This window comes from Malus domestica, chromosome 01 (assembly GCF_042453785.1).
Source record: "Malus domestica chromosome 01, GDT2T_hap1".
Classification (NCBI taxonomy): Eukaryota; Viridiplantae; Streptophyta; class Magnoliopsida; order Rosales; family Rosaceae; genus Malus; species Malus domestica.
Window position 1 is genome coordinate 23,137,889 of NC_091661.1, and position 18,290 is coordinate 23,156,178.

An 18,290-nucleotide genomic window follows, 5' to 3' on the forward strand; every position below is an offset into this window, starting at 1 on the left:
TCAGTAGTCACATATGTTGTGTGATAAAGATGCAGAGAATAAAAATGGTAAATTGACACCAAAGAATTTGAGAGGGGAATACCTTACTTCATTGCCACCAAGATTAACCCGAGATATTAGATCATAAGCGTAACTGGTCTCCATCTTAGGGTACAATGGACCTGTAAGAACATATATTGGAACAGCTTCTATTGAAGATACAAAGGGAACCATTCCCTTCTCAACCTGCACAACACACACATTGAGAGATCCTGACCCTTGATTCACATACATCGCTTCATGGTACAATGGCCCTTCCGCCGTTGATGCTTTGACCGTTGACCACTTTTGGCCGTTGATACGAAGATCAAACGGCGGAGGGCGGGAGAGACCATCAGAGTCTCCGTAGTAGAAGCCCGCCCTGATCAAGTACCGCTGAGTAGGTGCATTGTAAGGCAAAACATAACAATTTTGCTGGTTTTGGTTAGGGAATGATCGGAGGGTGTTCATTTCTTCAAGTGGTTGCTTTTGTGGAACTTGCTTGTTGATGCCTGCCTTGGTGTAGTCATTGTCTGTGACCCATTGGAGTAAGTTTTTATCCCAGCTTGTAGCATTGCTACCGCAGTCAATGTTCAGCCATCCGATTGTAACTGCGATTTTAAAAATAATAATCAAGAGCAAGTTTGATGTACGCAGTCATTCGCAATCTAAACTATCGATCAGGTGAATTTGTACTCAAATGAATATATATGAACAAGAATTGAGAGTTTAGTAACATAATGAGATGACGAAAGAAATAAAAATTATGTGGTGCAAGTTATACGTACTCTGAGACGAAGTGCGGAATAAATGGAAGGCTAGAAGAAGCGCCGGTACCCATAAATTTGTATTCATAGAGAGTGGCTTGAGTTTTAGAATTGAGAATGAATTTCAGTGAGGGATGTTTGGTTTGTGAGGTTAGATTTGATTTGGTTATGTGACTTATGTCAATGAAAATACCCTCCCCTGAATATACACACACACACTGCTGTGACAAATATATACATACATGTAGCAGTGGCACTATTTCTTGAATTTATCTCTGTTTCGTTAAGAAATATCGAAACCAACATTGTAAACTTCAAACTTTTGATCTAAATACAAATATTTTATAATTACCAATGGGTTTCTATAGAAATTTAGTAAAAGAAGGACTAGCTGGTAGCCTAACCACATCAGTTTCATTCTTCTAGGGGTCGGGAAGACTCACAAGGGCATTTTAGACTCTCGTGGCAATCATCGTGTGATCGAACCCAAAACATATCATATATAAAATGGGCCGATAATTCGTTAAACCTACCCAAAAAAAGTCAAAGACGTCTGACATGTATTTTTACCACCTGCAAAAGTAGGGATAAGAACACTTTAAATATTTGCAAGAATACAAGGTAATTGTAGTATAGTCGACTCTAGCAAGATCGTTTTCCTCAGGGATTAAATGAATAATTTGTATCAAATCAAATCTTAATTAATTACTTAAAACAAGGGTTTGGAATAAAGGTGATTTGTGATTTCAAATAATGAAAAGGTAATTAAATTGTAAAAACCTAGGGTTCCGCCGTCATCTTAACAATCTTGAGTTCTTCCAATTACTTATGAATTACACATGCATATTTTGAAGGTTAGGTCTTCCTAATATATGCCTACTTGGACCCCCAACATAGAGCGTATATCAAACATGCAACCCGTCTGTGATATTCAGATCAAATCTAAACATGCATGACTCATTAAGCTTTGTGAAACCTTTTGAAAAACCATACAACCCTTAAAACGTGGTATTTATCCTAAGTGAACTTGCACATATTAATCAAAAGAAGCCTTCGTCAATTTCAAGGACCGACCTCCAATCAAAATTGCATCACATTACTTTTCTAAAGATCATAATGGTAGCTAAGCATTAAGACAAATAGATTGTTTAAACTGGTGTTTAATAATTCAAACCTGCATGCATAATATCATAAGCAAATTAAAAAGAAACTACATATTCTTGCTAAGGCTCGTGGCCTCACCATAGCAAATGGAATTTAGTTACCAGCAATCATACAACGAAATATTATTAAAAACAAGGATAGAAAACACCTTGAAAATAAACTTGAATCCAAAAGCTCTCTAAAGTGTACGTTTTTTTCCTCTCCCCTATCTTCTCTAAAAAAATCCTAATGGTTAAAAAGCCTTATTTATACTACTAGAAAATAAAACCCTACCTAGAAAAGGTCTTAGAATAAAACTAGAAAACCAAATAAATTAAAATAAATTAGGAAACATAATCTTAAATTGACTAGTAAAATTCGCCCAAAATCTACATAGTATCAAAACAGCCACGTTTTTGGAACTTCAGGGCTCCAAAACAGGCCCAAAACAGCTAGAATTAGAGCTTGAGATGTCCGAACATAATTGTATAAGGCCTCGAACCCAAAAGACACCATATTGGATGCCAAAAAGCCCAAAGATGCCCAAAACGTCACTTTGACAACACTGCACGTTGCTCATTTATTTCATCACCATAAATAAACCGCTTGGTATAAAATTATGAAACTTTGATATGATCAATTCAACAGACTCACGAACATCCTCCAATTGGAATCACTCTAAAATTCATCTGTTTGATCACTTTTTGCTCCAGAGGAAGTCGAATGTTCTGCATTAAGAATATAAATCAAAGTATCAATATTCTACTAAGAATATTGGACCAAAATAACCAATAAATTAATACTAAGAATATGGTAAAATATATAGTATAATATAGAAGTAAAAATATGGGTTAGGGGCCTTAGGCATTTAACTAGAGCAATGTGTCAGCCCCTTAGCATTCAAGTTTGAAACTCTTTCTTTTTAAATTTGAGTAGTTTATACTTTCTGTTTGACAAGACGAAATATATTATGAAGTACTCGATTTTATGGGAAGAGGGAATCGAACTTGGGTGCAAATGGTTAGACCCTCCCAACTGGTTGACACAAAGCCAGAGATTTGGTCCAAAATTTGGGGTTTGGTTGGGTTCAAAAGCAATGTTACAGGCATATCAGATTAGACATATTTACCAATCGACATCTATATTTGTTGATTTGAATTAAACATATAACAAAACAACACTAATATTTCTCATAAAACATGATCATTTTTCTTTAAATTAAATAAGACATAGCACTTTCCTATAGCTTCATAGATTGTATGTAAATAATTCACTAAACATAGAACAGGAATCCCTCTCAAGTTTTATTTCTCCTCTCTCAGTTTTCATGCCTCCGCCCTTTCATTTCCGGCTTCAACACCATTAGATTCCTTGCACCCATTCAACAATTCGGATAACCTCGTGGCCAAACTTTGCTTTGCTGCAGGAGAAACACCGTGCTTTCCAACGATCGACTCTAGAACTGCCTCGGAAAGTAGTTTGTTTTCTATCACCACGTTTGCAGCTTCAGGTACGGATGCATCTCTAGAGAAGCTAATCTGTGGCGAAAGCGAGAGAGAATGATGTCAAAAATCCGATGTAAACTACAGAACTAACCATCCAAAAGTAGGATTACTAACCGTTAGTGATCCTTTGGGAGATTGTGTGAAAAGAATGGAGGCGCCGGGTGGGAAATTTTGATCTTTGAAAACCTCAAGGAACATTTCAATGGCTTTGCCTTCCGCATCCGTGTAAATTCCGACTAACTTCCAAAAGGCAATGCAATTCTCCGAAACTTTCTCAGAGTATTGCTGGCCTGTCAGTGGCAGTATCGTTGTCACTTGAATGAATTTCTCAAATGGACCTACAAAAGGATAGCAAAGATCATAATCCGCGCTACAAAACCTCAGTCATATCTTTAGTAACTGTTTCTTATGCCTCAAGTAATCATCATAACCAGAACATAGCACTACATCTTGAGAGAATCATTCATTCTAATTGGCTAGTCAGGACTAAATTACCACCATAAGCACACATAAATTTACAAATTAGAATACAACTTGAAAAATTTACAACATTCATCGACCGCGACAGATGTATATCGGCCCCTGAGAGAACGGCGGGCTGTAGGATTGCCTCAATTTGGCATGACTAACGATCATTCTAAAACGGCTCCACCTTAAGATGCAAGGCATGAGTAACATCTACACTTTCAACAGCATCAACGAGATCACAAATCAATTTACCAAAAGATACAGAAGGCATCCATTTGAAGATTAATATGATTATATTTTGAATCTGACCGTTCAACCGGACTATGATAAATAGAAGGGAAGATACATATGAAACCAACTTATCTTTAACAAGTCATCCACTTGTATGAACCTTTTTTAATGTGAAAATGTACTTATGAAAAGGTACGGATAAAGGGTCGAACATATATAAGTTAGATAAAATTGTTAAATAAAGAGTCGAACGTATGTATTCATAGGGTCGAACATCAATGAATTTTACTCCAAAAGAAGTCAGAGAAAAAAAAAGTGAAGAGTAAAAAGTTAATTTAAACTCTAAATTTGACTTGTTTCATCTCTAATACACTGAAAAAAATTAGTTACGTATATGAATAATTTTTCCTTCTATCTGGTAAGTTTAGCTAAAATTGGGTTCACCATAGCATGCAATTTTATTTCTTTGCTAATTATAACACGACAAGGGAACAAATTTGCATTGGTAACTGGAATTTACTGTCAAAATTCAAACAGTTGTTAAAACAGCAAAGAAATCCGTGGTACCTGTAACGATGTCCCTGAAGAACTCAACGGACTCCGTCAACTCCTTGGCTGTCTTACCCTTCCACTTAACGGCGAGCTGAGGCACTGCGTTATCCTCCAAGTACACTCCGATTGCCGTGAACTTCACGAAGTTCCCCTGAATCTCCAGCCCCCTCACCCCTGCGCATGTTAGGAAGCAAAGTACCGTCAATCAAAACTAAAAGCAACAAACAATCATAATTACGGATATAAGAGCCGGACGTGCGAAGTTTACAAACCTGCGCCGCCGAGGAACAGAGTGTTGGGGGAGCCCGGAGGTTTGACGGACGGTGGAAACGCAGTCGTTTCGACCTGAAGTCCGGCGAGCGACGGTGGTGGAGCTATTTGACAATCTTTCTCATTTCCAGCTTTGGCATCATTAGATTCATTACACCCGTTCAACAATTCGGATAACCTTCCGGCCAAACTTTGCTTTGCTGCAGGGGAAACACCGTGCTTTCCAACGATCGACTCTAGAACTGCATCGGAAAGTAGTTTGTTTTCTATCACCGTGTTTGCAGCTTCAGGTACGGATGCATCTCTAGAGAAGCTAATCTGTGGCGAAAGCGAGAGGGAAAGATGTAAAAAATCTGATGTAAACTACAGAACTAACCATCCAAAAGTAGGATTACTAACCATTAGTGATCCTTTGGGAGATTGCGTGAAAAGAATGGAGGCGCCGGGTGGGAAGTTTTGATCTTTGAAGACCTCAAGGAACTTTTCAATGGCTTTGCCTTCTGCATCAGTGTAAATTCCGATTGATTTCCAAAAGGCAACGCAATTCTCCGAAACTTTGTGAGAGTATTGCTGGCCTGTCAGTGGCAGTATCGTTGTCACTTGAATGAATTTCTCAAACGGACCTACAAAAGGATAGCGAGGATCATAAACTGCACTACAAAACCTCAGTCATATCTTTAGTAACTGATTCTTATGCCTCAAGTAATCACCATAACCAGAAGATAGCACTACATTTTGAGAGATTCATTCATTCATTCTAATTACCACCATAACCATAAGCATACAAAAATTTAAAAATGAGAGTATAACTCAAGAAATCTACGACATTTGTTGAACGTTACAGATCTATATCGGCGACTGAGAGAACGGCTGGCTATAGGATTGCCTAGGTTTGGTATGACTACCGATCATTCTAAAAGGGCTCCGCCCGAAGATGCAGGGCATGAATAATATGTACACTTTCAACAGCATCAACAGGAGCTCAAATCAATTTACCAAAAATTACAGAAGGCATCCATTTGAAGGTTGATATGATTATGTTTTGAAACCTGACCGTACAACCGGATTACGACAAATAGAACACGACAATGTAACAAAATTCAACCCGTCGTTAAAACAGCGAAGAAATCCGTGTTACCTGTAACGATGTCCCTGAAGAACTCAACGGACTCCGTCAACTCCTCGGCCGTCTTACCCTTCCACTTAACGGCGAGCTGAGGCACGACGTTATCCTCCAAGTACACTCCGATCGCCGTGAACTTCACGAAGTTCCCCTGAATCTCCAGCCCCCTCACCCCTGCGCACGTTAGCAACCAAAATACCGTCAAGCGGAAGCAAAAGCAAGCAACAAACATTCAAACAATCAGAATCGCGGATGTAAGCGCCGGAGATGCGAAGTTTACAAACCTGCGCCGCCGAGGAACAGAGTGTTGGAGGAGCCCGGAGGTTTGACGGACGGTGGAAACGCAGTCGTCTCGACCTGGAGTCCGGCGACCGATGGCGTTGGAGCCATCTGACAATTTTGTTGTTATTGTGTAGAGAGAGAGATGGGGTCTGCTTTAGGAAACGGTGGGTTTAAATAGAGATGGAAAGTGGACGGGAGAGGGTTTGATGAGTAAGAAGAGGCAGTTGGGTGGGAGCCTTAAAAAGGTGCCGGCGGCTCAAGGGAAGTCCGGGTTTGATGAGTAAGAAGAGGCAGTTGGATGAGTAAAAGATTCAATTTTAAGTAAGCAACGAACTTTTCTAAGTTAGCTGGTGATGGGTCCATCTTGGGTGATGTGAAAGGGTACGGTGGCAGCTACTACTTTAAGGGTCATCAAATAGTTTTAATTATGAAAACAACGATTTAATTTTGGGGGATGTGAAAGAGGTTAGGTGGACAGCGGACCTTTACATATATGTATTTACTGTTTAGCTTTTTGTTTTTAATTAGTGTGCTTAAAAAATAAAATTAACAACTAAAATTAAAAATCTTAACAAATTCATAATAAATATGTATGAACTAATACTAAACTAGAAAACTTACAGAAATTCTGAAATTGCTGTTGATGGCCTTCGCTGGCTTGGGTGGCATGATAAAGTTGAATTTGATTGAATTTGATTGAAAGTAGACTAATGAAAAGCAATTAGGTATATTATATTTAGGAATAGTATTATCTTCCCTCTTTTTTCCCTCCTCTCATATTTGAATAGTCACGATTAAACCATGTCAACATCTTATATTAATTTTTTATAGCAAACGAAAGACAAAATAAGAGAATGAAAGAGAAGGGGATTGAAAGGGATGGAAAGAGGAGGTGAGAGAATCATATTCCTTTGAAAGTAGACTAATGAAAAGCCATGGGCTTTATTAAATTTCAAATTGTTTGACTTTTTAATAAAAGATGGTGAGTGCTATCACGTGAAGGCTCTCATGTGGGTTTTTAATTTTTTTTTTAATGACTTGGATCACAATGACGTAGTTTTGGTCAAGTCGTTTAAAATAAAAAAAACCTTTCTTCTTCCTCCTTCAGTTTTGCACAGCGCAGCAGCGACCACTGCTCAGACTTGGGTGGTCCTAAGAGGTCTTCGCAACCATTTATCCAAGCTTCTGGGTGGTCACGAGGCCACCCTGGTCCCGAGACCATCCTGGTCCCTTAGTAAATCTGCCTCTGCACATGATATAGTAAATTTAATTAATTCATATAATATATAAGAAGCCAATTTGTAGCAAAAGTGAGCAGGAAAGATGTCAAAATCCGATGCAAACTCCAAAACTAACCATTTAAAATTAGGATTACTAACCGTCAGTGATCCCTTGGGGGATTGCGTGAAAAGAATGGAGGCACCGGGCAGGAAATTTTGATCGTTGAAGACCTCAAGGAACTTTTCAATGGCCTTTTCTTTTGCATCAGTGTAAATTCCGACTAATTTTGATTGTTGTCACTTGAATGAATTTCTCAAACGAACCTACAAAAGGATAGCGAAGATCATAAACCGTGCTACAAAACTTTAGTCATATCTTTAGTAACTGTTTATTATGCCTCAAGTAATCACCACAACTAGAAGATAGCACTACATTTTGAGAGATTCATTCATTCTAATTGGCTGGTCAGGACTAAATTACCACCATAACCATAAGCATACATAAAATTAAAAATGAGAGTATAACTCAAGAAATCTACAACATTTGTTGAATGTTACAGATCTATATTGGCAACTGAGAAAAGGGCGGGCTATAGGATTGCCTAGGTTTGGCATGACTACCGATCATTCTAAAACGAGGAGCTCAAATCAATTTACCAAAAATTACGGAAGGCATACGTGTTACCTGTAACAATGTCCCTGAAGAACTCAACGGACTCCGTCAACTCCTCTGCCGTCTTACCCTTCCACTTAACGGCGAGCAGAGGTACGACGTTATCCTCCAAGTATAGTCCAATCGCCGTGAACTTCACGAAGTTCCCCTGAATCTCCAACCCTCTCACCCCTGTGCACTTTAGCAACCAAAATACAGTCAAGCGGAAGCAAAAGCAAGCAACAAGCATTCAAACAATCAGAATCGCAAAAAATATGTATGAACTAACACTGTAACACAATCTTCGACAAAAAAGAAAAATACAATGTAATAGAATTCAAGTAATATCAAAAAATCCTAGCGAATGAACAATAAATATGTATGAACTAACACTAAAATAGATATGAAAAAATCCTAAGAAATTAACAATGGATAAGGCTGAACTTTGTTTAAAACCCGTTAGTGTGTGATTGTTTGGCTTTTTATAAAAAACCCTTACCAAAAACCATTATCAAAGACCCTTACATATATGTATTCACTGTTCAACCTTTTGTTTTTAATTAGTGTTCTTAAAAAATAAAATAAAAAACTAAAACTAAAAATCCTAACAGATTAACAATAAATATGTATGAACTAACACTAAGAATAAGTATGAACTAACATTAAACTAGAAAACTTACAGAAATTCTGAAATTGTTGTTGGTGGCCTTCGCTGGCTTGGGTGGCGTGAGGAATAGGCAATTAGGTATATTATATTTGATAAAGTTGAATTTAATTGAAAGCAGACTAATGAAAAGCCATGGGCTTTTATTAAATTTCAAATTGTTTGACTTTTTAATAAAAGATGGTGAGTGCTATCAAGTGGGTTTTAAATTTTTTTAATAACTTGGCTCAAAACAACGTCGTTTTGGTCAAGTCATTAAAAAAAAAAAACCTTTCTTCTTCCTCCTTCAGTTTTGCACAGCGCAGCAACCATGGCTGCTGCTCTTCTCTACCACTGCCCAGACTTGGGTGGTCCTAGGAGGTTCTCACAGCCATTTATCTTAGCTTCTCTTTGGTCCCGAGACCACTTTGGTCCCTTAGTAAATCCGCCTCTGCACCTTATATAGTAAATTTAATTAATTCATATAATAGATAACAAATTTACCTAAATCCGTCTAGACGGCCTAGGTGCGCTCGCCTAGATCCCGCCTAGCCGACTAGGCACTAGGCGCCAGCCCATCGCCCAACCAGCGCCTAGCGTTTTTTAGAACCTTGGTTTACATGTCAATAATGTTATAATCCAACGTGTCAATAATGTTACAATCCAACGTGTTATATTTCATCTAATTTTATATTTCATGTAATTTGGTTTGATGCTGCTAATCTTTCTGTTGTTGAAGGATTTAGATTGTGTAACAATTGATTAGTTTGCAGGAGAATCAAGGGGAATTTATCAAATATAGCCAAAATTTAGCCTTTAATTTCAAATATCTCAATTTTTATAAATATTTTCAAATATATCTAAAATCTCACTTAAATAGACACAAATACTCTCAAATTTAAAAACCAAATAAACAAAAGAACCAAAACTCTATTAGGTGAAAAATTAGAGAATTTGACAGCAAAACCCTAGGCATAAGAAATGGTGGAGACATGTGCATAAGAGAGTGAAGGCATCGGTTAGTAGGAAACGGTGGAGACTTGTGTAGCTGTAAACGACGGTGAGTGTAGATGGTTAATTTTCTTGCATATTTTCTTGTCTATGTTTTTTCTTTGCTTTTGTTGTTCTTCCTTTGATTAAATATTTATTGAAGAATGAATTGTCAATCCTTGTTTACGTTTTCTCTTTGTCAGACGTTGTACCACAACACTTGTAGGTAAATTTTTGGATTTTGCACTTGTTTGTGTTTGCTTTAGATTTGCGGTGGACCTCATGGAGTAAATCATAGCTCTTCCTGTGTATTACGGTGTTTATGAATTTGTTAGTGCAAGTTGAGCAAGATCAACCAGTTTTTCATGCCGCATTTACAAACAGAATCAATCACCTTCATAGTCCTCAATTCATGAGTCAGCAACACTTTGATTGTAGCACTAGAAGTCTTTTAGTCAATAACTAATTATTCAAAGAAATTGAGGGTATTTGTGTCTATTTAAGTGGAATTTTGGATATATTTGAAAGTTTTTATAAAAACTGTCATTTATGAAATTAAGGGTCAATTTTCGGCTATATTCGATAAATTCTCATAATCAAGTGACACAAAGAAGGATCGAAACAAGTGGGGTGGTGGAGAAAAGGATTGTTCACTCTTGATGCTTGGTTCTAAGGCCATCTCCAACCGAAGGTTGGCCAAAACCCTCTAAGAAATTAATATTTTAATGAACAGTGTAGGGCCATATTCCTTAGGCCATCTCCAACCGAAGGATCCAGAGGGCCAGACGCCCGAAAATTATCTCCAACCGAGGGCTAGGCCAGAGAGGTCGTGGAATTTTAGAGGGCTCCACGGAATCTGAAAGGGCTTGATGGCTGTAGGGCTGGCTACGGCTGGCCAGAAAATTGATTAATCTTGTCGATTATAACCGACAGTAATACATTTATATTAAATACAATAAATGTATTCTTGTCGGTTATAACCAACAGGAATTCTTAAAAAGACTTTTGAATCCAACGGCTAGCTGGCTCCAGTTACCAATGGATTCAAGTTTTTTGTTTTTTTTTAGGTTTTTTGGGGCTTTTGGTGAAACACCCTAACCCCATTTTATTTAAAAATTGTTTTAAAGCCTTAATTGGTGAGCCCGTGGGACCCACTTTGTTTTATTTTTTTTGTGTTTCCCGGTCTCTTTCTCTCCTATCCCAGTTCTCTTTCTTCCTCTTCTTCTTCCCTTTCCCGTATACCCCTCTCAACTCTCTCTCTCCATCTCTATCAACGTGAACACCCACCACCATAATCACCGCAGCTACTCTACTCGAGAACATCATCATCATCAAGCACTGCTCTAGTCTTTCTTCCATCGCAGCGAGATTGGTGAAAGCAGAGAAAAGGAACCTCCGGCGAGCACCGCCCCTTTTGAGGCTATTTCAGGCCAAACCACGGTGATTTGGCCGGCGTGTAAGGTATCAATTTCTTCGTCTCGTCGAGAACTACAACTTTCCTTTTTGTTTCACTTGATTTCGTTGAGTATTGAAGAAGTTATACTCATTTGAATCTTACCCAGTTTCCAGCGACCTCAGTGGCTTTCGAGGCATTTTCCGGCCAAACCATGGCAAGTTGGATGTCGTGTAAGGTATCATTCTCTTCGTCTCTTCAAGGGATACAACTTTATTTTTTGTCTCGCTTGATTTCGTTGAGTAGTGACCAAGTTATAGCCGTTTAAAGTTGGGTGGTTTTCCGGCCGAATCTCCGGCCTTCTTCTTCGGCAAAACCAGGCCTCTCAGGCCCTTTAGAAAACCCCACGGGCCTTAAGCCTGTTATATCTTAGCCCAAAACCCCAGCCCACATCCTTTTTGTTTTTGTTTATTTGTTTTTAAAAACCCAAAGGCCTTGGGCCGGTTTTTGGTTAAGGGGCTCTAAGCCCAACCCTTTAATAAGGCCTTAGGGTCGGCCTCTGTGTGTGTGTGTGTGTGTGTTGTGTGGGTTGTGCACTGCATGTGCAGCCCGTGTGTGTGTGTGTGTGTTTGTTTGTGGTGTGTGTGTGTGTGTGTGTGTGTGTTTGGGGTTTAAGCCCAAACCACATTTCTTCACCCTAAACCCTTTTAACCCAAAAACCTTAGAAAACCCAAAACCCAATATATCCTAATCCTATTTAACCTAAACCCTAATCCGGATTTCAAGCCTAAAACCCGATAGACCTAATTTGACTATTGACCCCCGGTCAACGTTGACTTTAGGGTTAACTTTTCAGGTTTTCGTCCGGGACCCTTCTTAGGGTAATTCGACATATTCAAGATGATATTCCTTGGTGTATGCTTCTCGCAGACGATATAGTGTTGATAGATGAAACTCAGGAAGGGGTAAATGCAAAGCTTAACCTTTGGAGAGAAGTGTTGGAATCTAAAGGTCTTCGCCTAAGCTGATCAAAGACAGAATATATAGAGTGCAAGTTCAGTGCAAATGGAGGCCAAAACGAGTTAGGGGTGAGGATCGGAGATCAAGAAATACCAAAGAGCGATCGTTTTCGTTACCTAGGATTTATCTTGCAAAAGAACGGAGAATTAGATGGAGATCTCAACCATAGAATACAAGCTGGATGGATGAAGTGGAAGAGTGCATCCGGCGTATTGTGTGACCGTCGTATGCCACTGAAGCTCAAGGGAAAATTTTATAAGACGGCAATAAGGCCGGCGATGCTGTATGGCACAGAATGTTGGGCGGTGAAGCATCAACATGTACACAAAATGGGTGTAGCGGAGATGAGGATGCTTCGTTGGATGTGTGGGCACACAAGAAAGGATAAGATTAGGAATGAGGATATCCGGGGTAAAGTAGGAGTAGCCGAAATTGAAGGAAAGATGAGAGAAAATCGGTTACAGTGGTTTGGACATGTGCAAAGAAGGCCTATTGACGCTCCGATTAGAAGATGCGACTATGGGACAGAGGTTCAGGGCCGAAGGGGTAGAGGAAGACCTAGGAAAACTTTGGAAGAGACTCTAAGAAAAGACTTAGAGTACTTGGATCTAACGGAGGACATGACACAGGACCGAGCACAATGGCGTTCAAAGATTCATATAGCCGATCCCACTCAGTGACTTCGATTTTCCAAGTCTCCAACCGAGAAGTTTTCCTCACTCGGGAAATTAAGGGAATACTACCTCAACCTACATGCTCCACTCACAAAGCTTTAACATACAAGCTTCAACAAAAGAAAATTCAGAGAACTTAGCGAAGAAGGCTTTGGTGTATTCAACACAATACGTTGAAATGAAGGAAAGCTATTTATTGATATCCCCGATAAGTCACAAATATGTACATATACATGAGTCAAAATAAACAAACAAGAGGGAGCCTTCACAAAGGTTGCTTAGGAGAAGTCTCAGTAGTCGGTAGAGCCCCAGAAAGAGCAGGCACTGGAGGGGGATCATTTGGAGCCTCAGTACTGGACAGAACCCTAGAAGGAGGAGGCAGCAGAGGTTGATCATTTGGAGCTTCATTACGCGGTATAGCCCCAGAAGACGAAGGCAATAAATGCCTTTGGAACAAACCCACAAATCTCTGATGATCAAGTAAAACCTGACCATCAGATTCCTTCATCTGGTCAAGCTTCCTCTTTATGTTTGTAGCATAGTCATGTGCGAGCCGGTACAACTGTTTATTCTCATGCTTGAGCCCTCTAATCTCCTGTTTGAGACTCATCACTTCAGCCGCCAATGATTCAACTTGGCGGGTTCGAGCAAATAGGCGTTGGGCCATGTTAGACACAGAACCTGCACACTGAACACTGAGAGCCAGAGAATCCTTAACAGCCAATTCATCAGACCGTTTGGAAAGTAGTCTGTTATCTTTGGGAGTGAGAAGGTTCCTGGCCACTACCGCAGCGGTCATATCATTCTTCATCACGGAATCCCCAACAGTAAGAGGACCAGTAGGGGAGACGAAGGATGGGCGCCATATGTTGTCTGGAGAAGGCGTGGCTGCCTCTTCAACAAGGTTCAAGTCAAAACGACGGTCGGAGGGGCCATACATTTTCAAAGGTGTTGAAGAGAGAAGAGGTCGGACAAATCAAGATCTTAGAAGTGCAAGAATGGAGCTTTTACTGGTGGAGATTCAAGTGTGCTTTGGAACTTAATGCCAGCCTCTATAAAAATCTGCACTCGACGGAGCTTCAGAAATCGAAGAGGCGTTTGCTTTCTCAAAAGCTGTGCTGCTCAGAGACCACGAGACGTTTGCTTTCTCAAAAGTTGGGCTGCTCAAAGACCACGAAGGCCGATCTCAGAAATCGAAGAGGCGCTTGCTTTCTCAAAAGCTGGGCTGCTCAGAGACCACGATGGCTGATCTCAGAAATCGAAGAGGCACCTACTTTTCCAGCCTTGTCAGCACCTGTCAGCTTTGCGGAAATTATGGGCATTATGTCGAAGATTTCTGGTGAAGTAGAAAGCACATGAATCTTACTGTTCAATCACCCACTTCCCATACGCAACATTAGCTCATGGGTACCACAGATAACTTTGCCAAAGTTCTCTGACAAAGTTGAGACACGTGAAGCTTGCAGCTCCCACTACACCGCTCTGACCAAGAAGGGTAAAAGAATAGCAGAGAAACAGCACTAATAAAGTTTAGACACATAAATTTTGAAGGTCTAGCTACCATATTATTACCCACAAGGGTAAAGGAACAGTACCACTGCTGGATAATTGGAAAGTCCCTGTGTGTCAACCTCTGTGCTTCGTGGCAAGATAGACTAGCAAACATGCCCAACCTTTTCTTACATTCGAGAAAACACTCCCAACAAGACTGCTTGTTCCAAAATCAAAGAGGCACCGCCCTCCGAATCTCGAGAGCCAGACTCCCAACATGATTACTTTCTCAAAAATCGAAGAGACACCGCTCTCCGAATCTCGAGAGCCAGACCCCTAGCAGGATAGCTTTTTCAAAAATCGAAAAGGCATCGTTCTCCGAATCTCGAGAGCCAGATCTCCGACAGGATTGCTTGTTCGAAAACCGAAGAGGCACCACTTTCCCAACTTCAAGAGCCGGATCTCCTTGGATAAAGTTTGTCTGTAATCTTTACACGCAACATCAGCTTTCCAGATACCACAGACCATTTTTTCAAAGTGCTCTGACAAAGTTAAAACATGTGAAGCTGGCAGCTCCCACTACCGTGTTATGACCAAGCAGGGTAAGGGAATAGCATTACTACTTGTTGTTAGGGAGACTCCTATATATGTTGACCTCTATCCCCAACAGACAGGCAGACCTGCAAAAATGGTCAACCCTTCCTCATATCTGAGAGGGCACTCCCAAAGAAGCCTTTCGAAATATTCAGCTTTCTTTCCCCCCGATAATACCTCTGCAAACAAGCTATACTAGGGCAAGAATATCTCATATCATCAGGGTTAAAAGCAAGAGTATCCCATATCATGTTGTTTCCCTGTCTTTTCCTTTGGCCTTGTTCTTACCTACAAGACAAGGAGAAAGAGAGCAATCAGTCAGCACTTGGAATCAAGCTTCCAGTCAGGAACTGACTGCCTGGAACCCCTTACTTGATTACTTACCTGGCATTGCTCTCGAGTACTCATCTTCAACATCTTATGCTTCCAGGGAAGATACCGCATCTGCCTGAGGAACATATAGGGCAAGTGAGAAGGATACAAGGAAGCATGTGGAGACAAGCGTAACAGCACACGTGCCGATACATCCACTACTCTGTCCAAAGCAAAAGTATCCCATATCAACAGGGTCGAACGTACTATAGATTTGATGGACTTGTTTTGACCCTCAAATTCTTCAGTCGGCCTTATACTCTGGGGGAAACCAGAAAACCCTCCAGCTCAGTTCAAGAATAAGCCTGTGGAAAGTTACTTCTTCAAAAGCAAAAGTATCCCATATCATCTCTTCTCATTTTTCTTCTCTTTATCCTTCATGCTGCCTGCAAGATAGGGAGAATGTGAACAATCAGCCAGAACTCAAAATCAAAGTTCTGATCTGGGACTGATTGCTTGGAGCTATGATTGCTTACCTTGTCTGTCACCTCTTTCAACAGATCCCCTAGCTCGGCGACTTGGAGGACTCCTACTACATGGTTTGTATCGCGCTTGACCAAGCCTGAAACTACAAGTAAGTTTCAAGTGAAATTGATACATTATCTTGTGCATCTCCACCAGTTAAAGATACCACCCCTGGATGGAGGAAGAGTACTTCCAGAGAAGATGCCACATCTACCTACGAGACAGATAAGGCAAGTCAAGACGATACCACACTCCGGAACTTAGAAGTTTCGTGATTACGAGATCATTCTCCCATAATATTTCCTAATGTCATTTGTACTAAATCATTCACTTGTACTCACTAAAAGAGAGCTTGAACCTATGTACTTGTGTAAACCCTTCACAATTAATGAGAACTCCTCTATTTCATGGACGTAGCCAATATGGGTGAACCACGTACATCTGGTGTTTGCTTTCCTATCTCTATCCATTTATATATTTATCCACACTAATGATCGGAGTAATCTAGCGACGATCACAAAAAGCGACCGTTTTCGCTACCTAAGATCTATCTTGCAAGAGAACGGAGAATTAGATTGAGATCTCAACCATAGAATACAAGCTGGATGGATGAAGTGTAAGAGTGCATCCGGCGTGTTGTGTGATCGTCGTAGGTCACTGAAGCTCAAGGGAAAATTTTATAGGACGGCAATAAGGCCAGCGATGTTGTATGGCACAGAATGTTGGGCGGTGAAGCATCAACACGTACACAAAATGGGTGTAGCGGAGATAAGGATGCTTCGTGGGATGCTTCGTGGGATGTGTGGGCACACGAGAAAGGAGAAGATTGTGAATGAGGATATCCGAGGTAAAGTAGGAGTAGCCGAAGTTGAAGGAAAGATGAGAGAAAATCAGTTACGGTGGTTTGGACATGTGCAAAGAAGGCCTACTGACGCTCCGGTTCGAAGATGTGACTACGGAACAGAGGTTCGGGGCCGAAGGGGTAGAGGAAGACCTAGGAAAACTTTGGAAGAGACCCTAAGAAAAGACTTAGAGTACTTGGATCTAACGGAGGACATGACACAAAACCGAGCGCAATGGCGTTCTAGGATTCATATAGCCGACCCCACTTAGTGGGAAAAGGCTTTGTTGTTGTTGTTGTTGGACTTTTTATGTGCTTAGGGGCAATTATTGTGACGTTTCCGTCTTCGCTAGTGGCGCAGCTTTTAGCAACTAAGTACTGTGAGTGGACCCCTTCTAAAATTACATGATTTTATAGTAAATGCATAAATGATTAGCATGCCTACAAATTTATGAATTGATTTATGTTAAGCCTGTTTATGAAATTTATTGATTTCGTCTCGTGTTTTGGTGAGGAAATGAATTGTTAGCCTAGTTTGTGCTATATTTTAATATATCTTATTTTCTATAAAAACCATGAACTGGTAGACTATCCGATGGATGACGATAGGATGCTAGAACATGTTTTAGAAACCCCTCTTTATAGTATAGACAATGGATGACTTTATACTATGAAGTGGTTATTTATGAGAGGCGTAAATATTTGTGCGTACCTAGTAGACACTATGCCGCCTGGGGCGAGGATCTGGTGTTGGCATGTAGGCCGGGAGAAATAATCCCTAACGAAAGGCTGAGGGACACGGAGACATGGGCCGGGAGGGAGTTATCTCTGGCTACGGGCACAGAGACTGAGGTGCAGGCATTGGGCTGAGAGTTATATTTATTCGGTGATCTTTCTAGCAGCACACCGCGTTTACGAGACGATTTATGATACGTTTATTGTTTTGATTTCCTCGATGCGTTTCCGCGATATGACTTTTGACATATTTGGCATGCTAGGATTTTTATTAAATCCATCACTTACTATGCTAGTAGTTTTCACTATTTAAACTTTGGGGGTTAGTATGTTGATAACTGTTTTATTATTATTGTATATATAAACTTGGTCCACTCACTTTTGTTTTGCGCCCCCATTCAGGTCATAGAAATGAGGACTACGACTTGACGTACGAGGCATTCCCCTACCAATAGCACTCTATCACTCACTTGTGTGATATCTTGTAATGCTCTTTCTTTTTTTGTAAATCTTGGTTTAGTTTGTGTCTGGTTCATTCTAGATACTTCCTTGAACTTTGTTAATTATTCTTAAATTCTGATGTTATTCATGAATATTTTCTTCTAATCATTACTCTTATAATCAATTAATGGCTTTCGTCACACTCAGGTGTCGGCCAGTACGTGCCTATCCTGATATTCGAGGAATATCAGGGTCGGGGCGTGTCAGATTGGTATCAGAGCCAGGTTTGTTCAGAGCATACTTAGGATTCTCTTCTATTCTCATAAAGTCTTGGTTTTGACATCATTTGGATGTCACGATTTCTGGATTTTGTGCCAGTCGGTGCAGTTGTGCAAACCTT

General features: G+C 40.2%; 2 protein-coding genes across 2 annotated transcripts; both read right to left on the reverse strand.

The window, feature by feature from the left end:
* Positions 1-1,091, reverse strand: LOC103433817 (probable LRR receptor-like serine/threonine-protein kinase At1g05700). Its single transcript, XM_008372109.2, has 2 exons — positions 1,028-1,091; positions 1-629 (listed from the first exon to the last, which is right to left on the reverse strand). The coding sequence occupies exons 1-2, from the start codon at positions 1,089-1,091 to the stop codon at positions 1-3; spliced, it is 693 nt and encodes a 230-aa protein (XP_008370331.2).
* A 2,004-nt stretch (positions 1,092-3,095) lies between these two features.
* Positions 3,096-6,672, reverse strand: LOC139197517 (chalcone--flavanone isomerase 2-like). Its single transcript, XM_070825092.1, has 7 exons — positions 6,362-6,672; positions 6,093-6,251; positions 5,354-5,577; positions 4,957-5,272; positions 4,700-4,858; positions 3,548-3,771; positions 3,096-3,466 (listed from the first exon to the last, which is right to left on the reverse strand). Exons 1-7 carry the CDS (start codon positions 6,465-6,467, stop codon positions 3,254-3,256), a joined length of 1,401 nt encoding a protein of 466 aa, XP_070681193.1. The 5' UTR covers positions 6,468-6,672; the 3' UTR covers positions 3,096-3,253.
* Between the last annotated feature and the right edge of the window lie 11,618 nt (positions 6,673-18,290).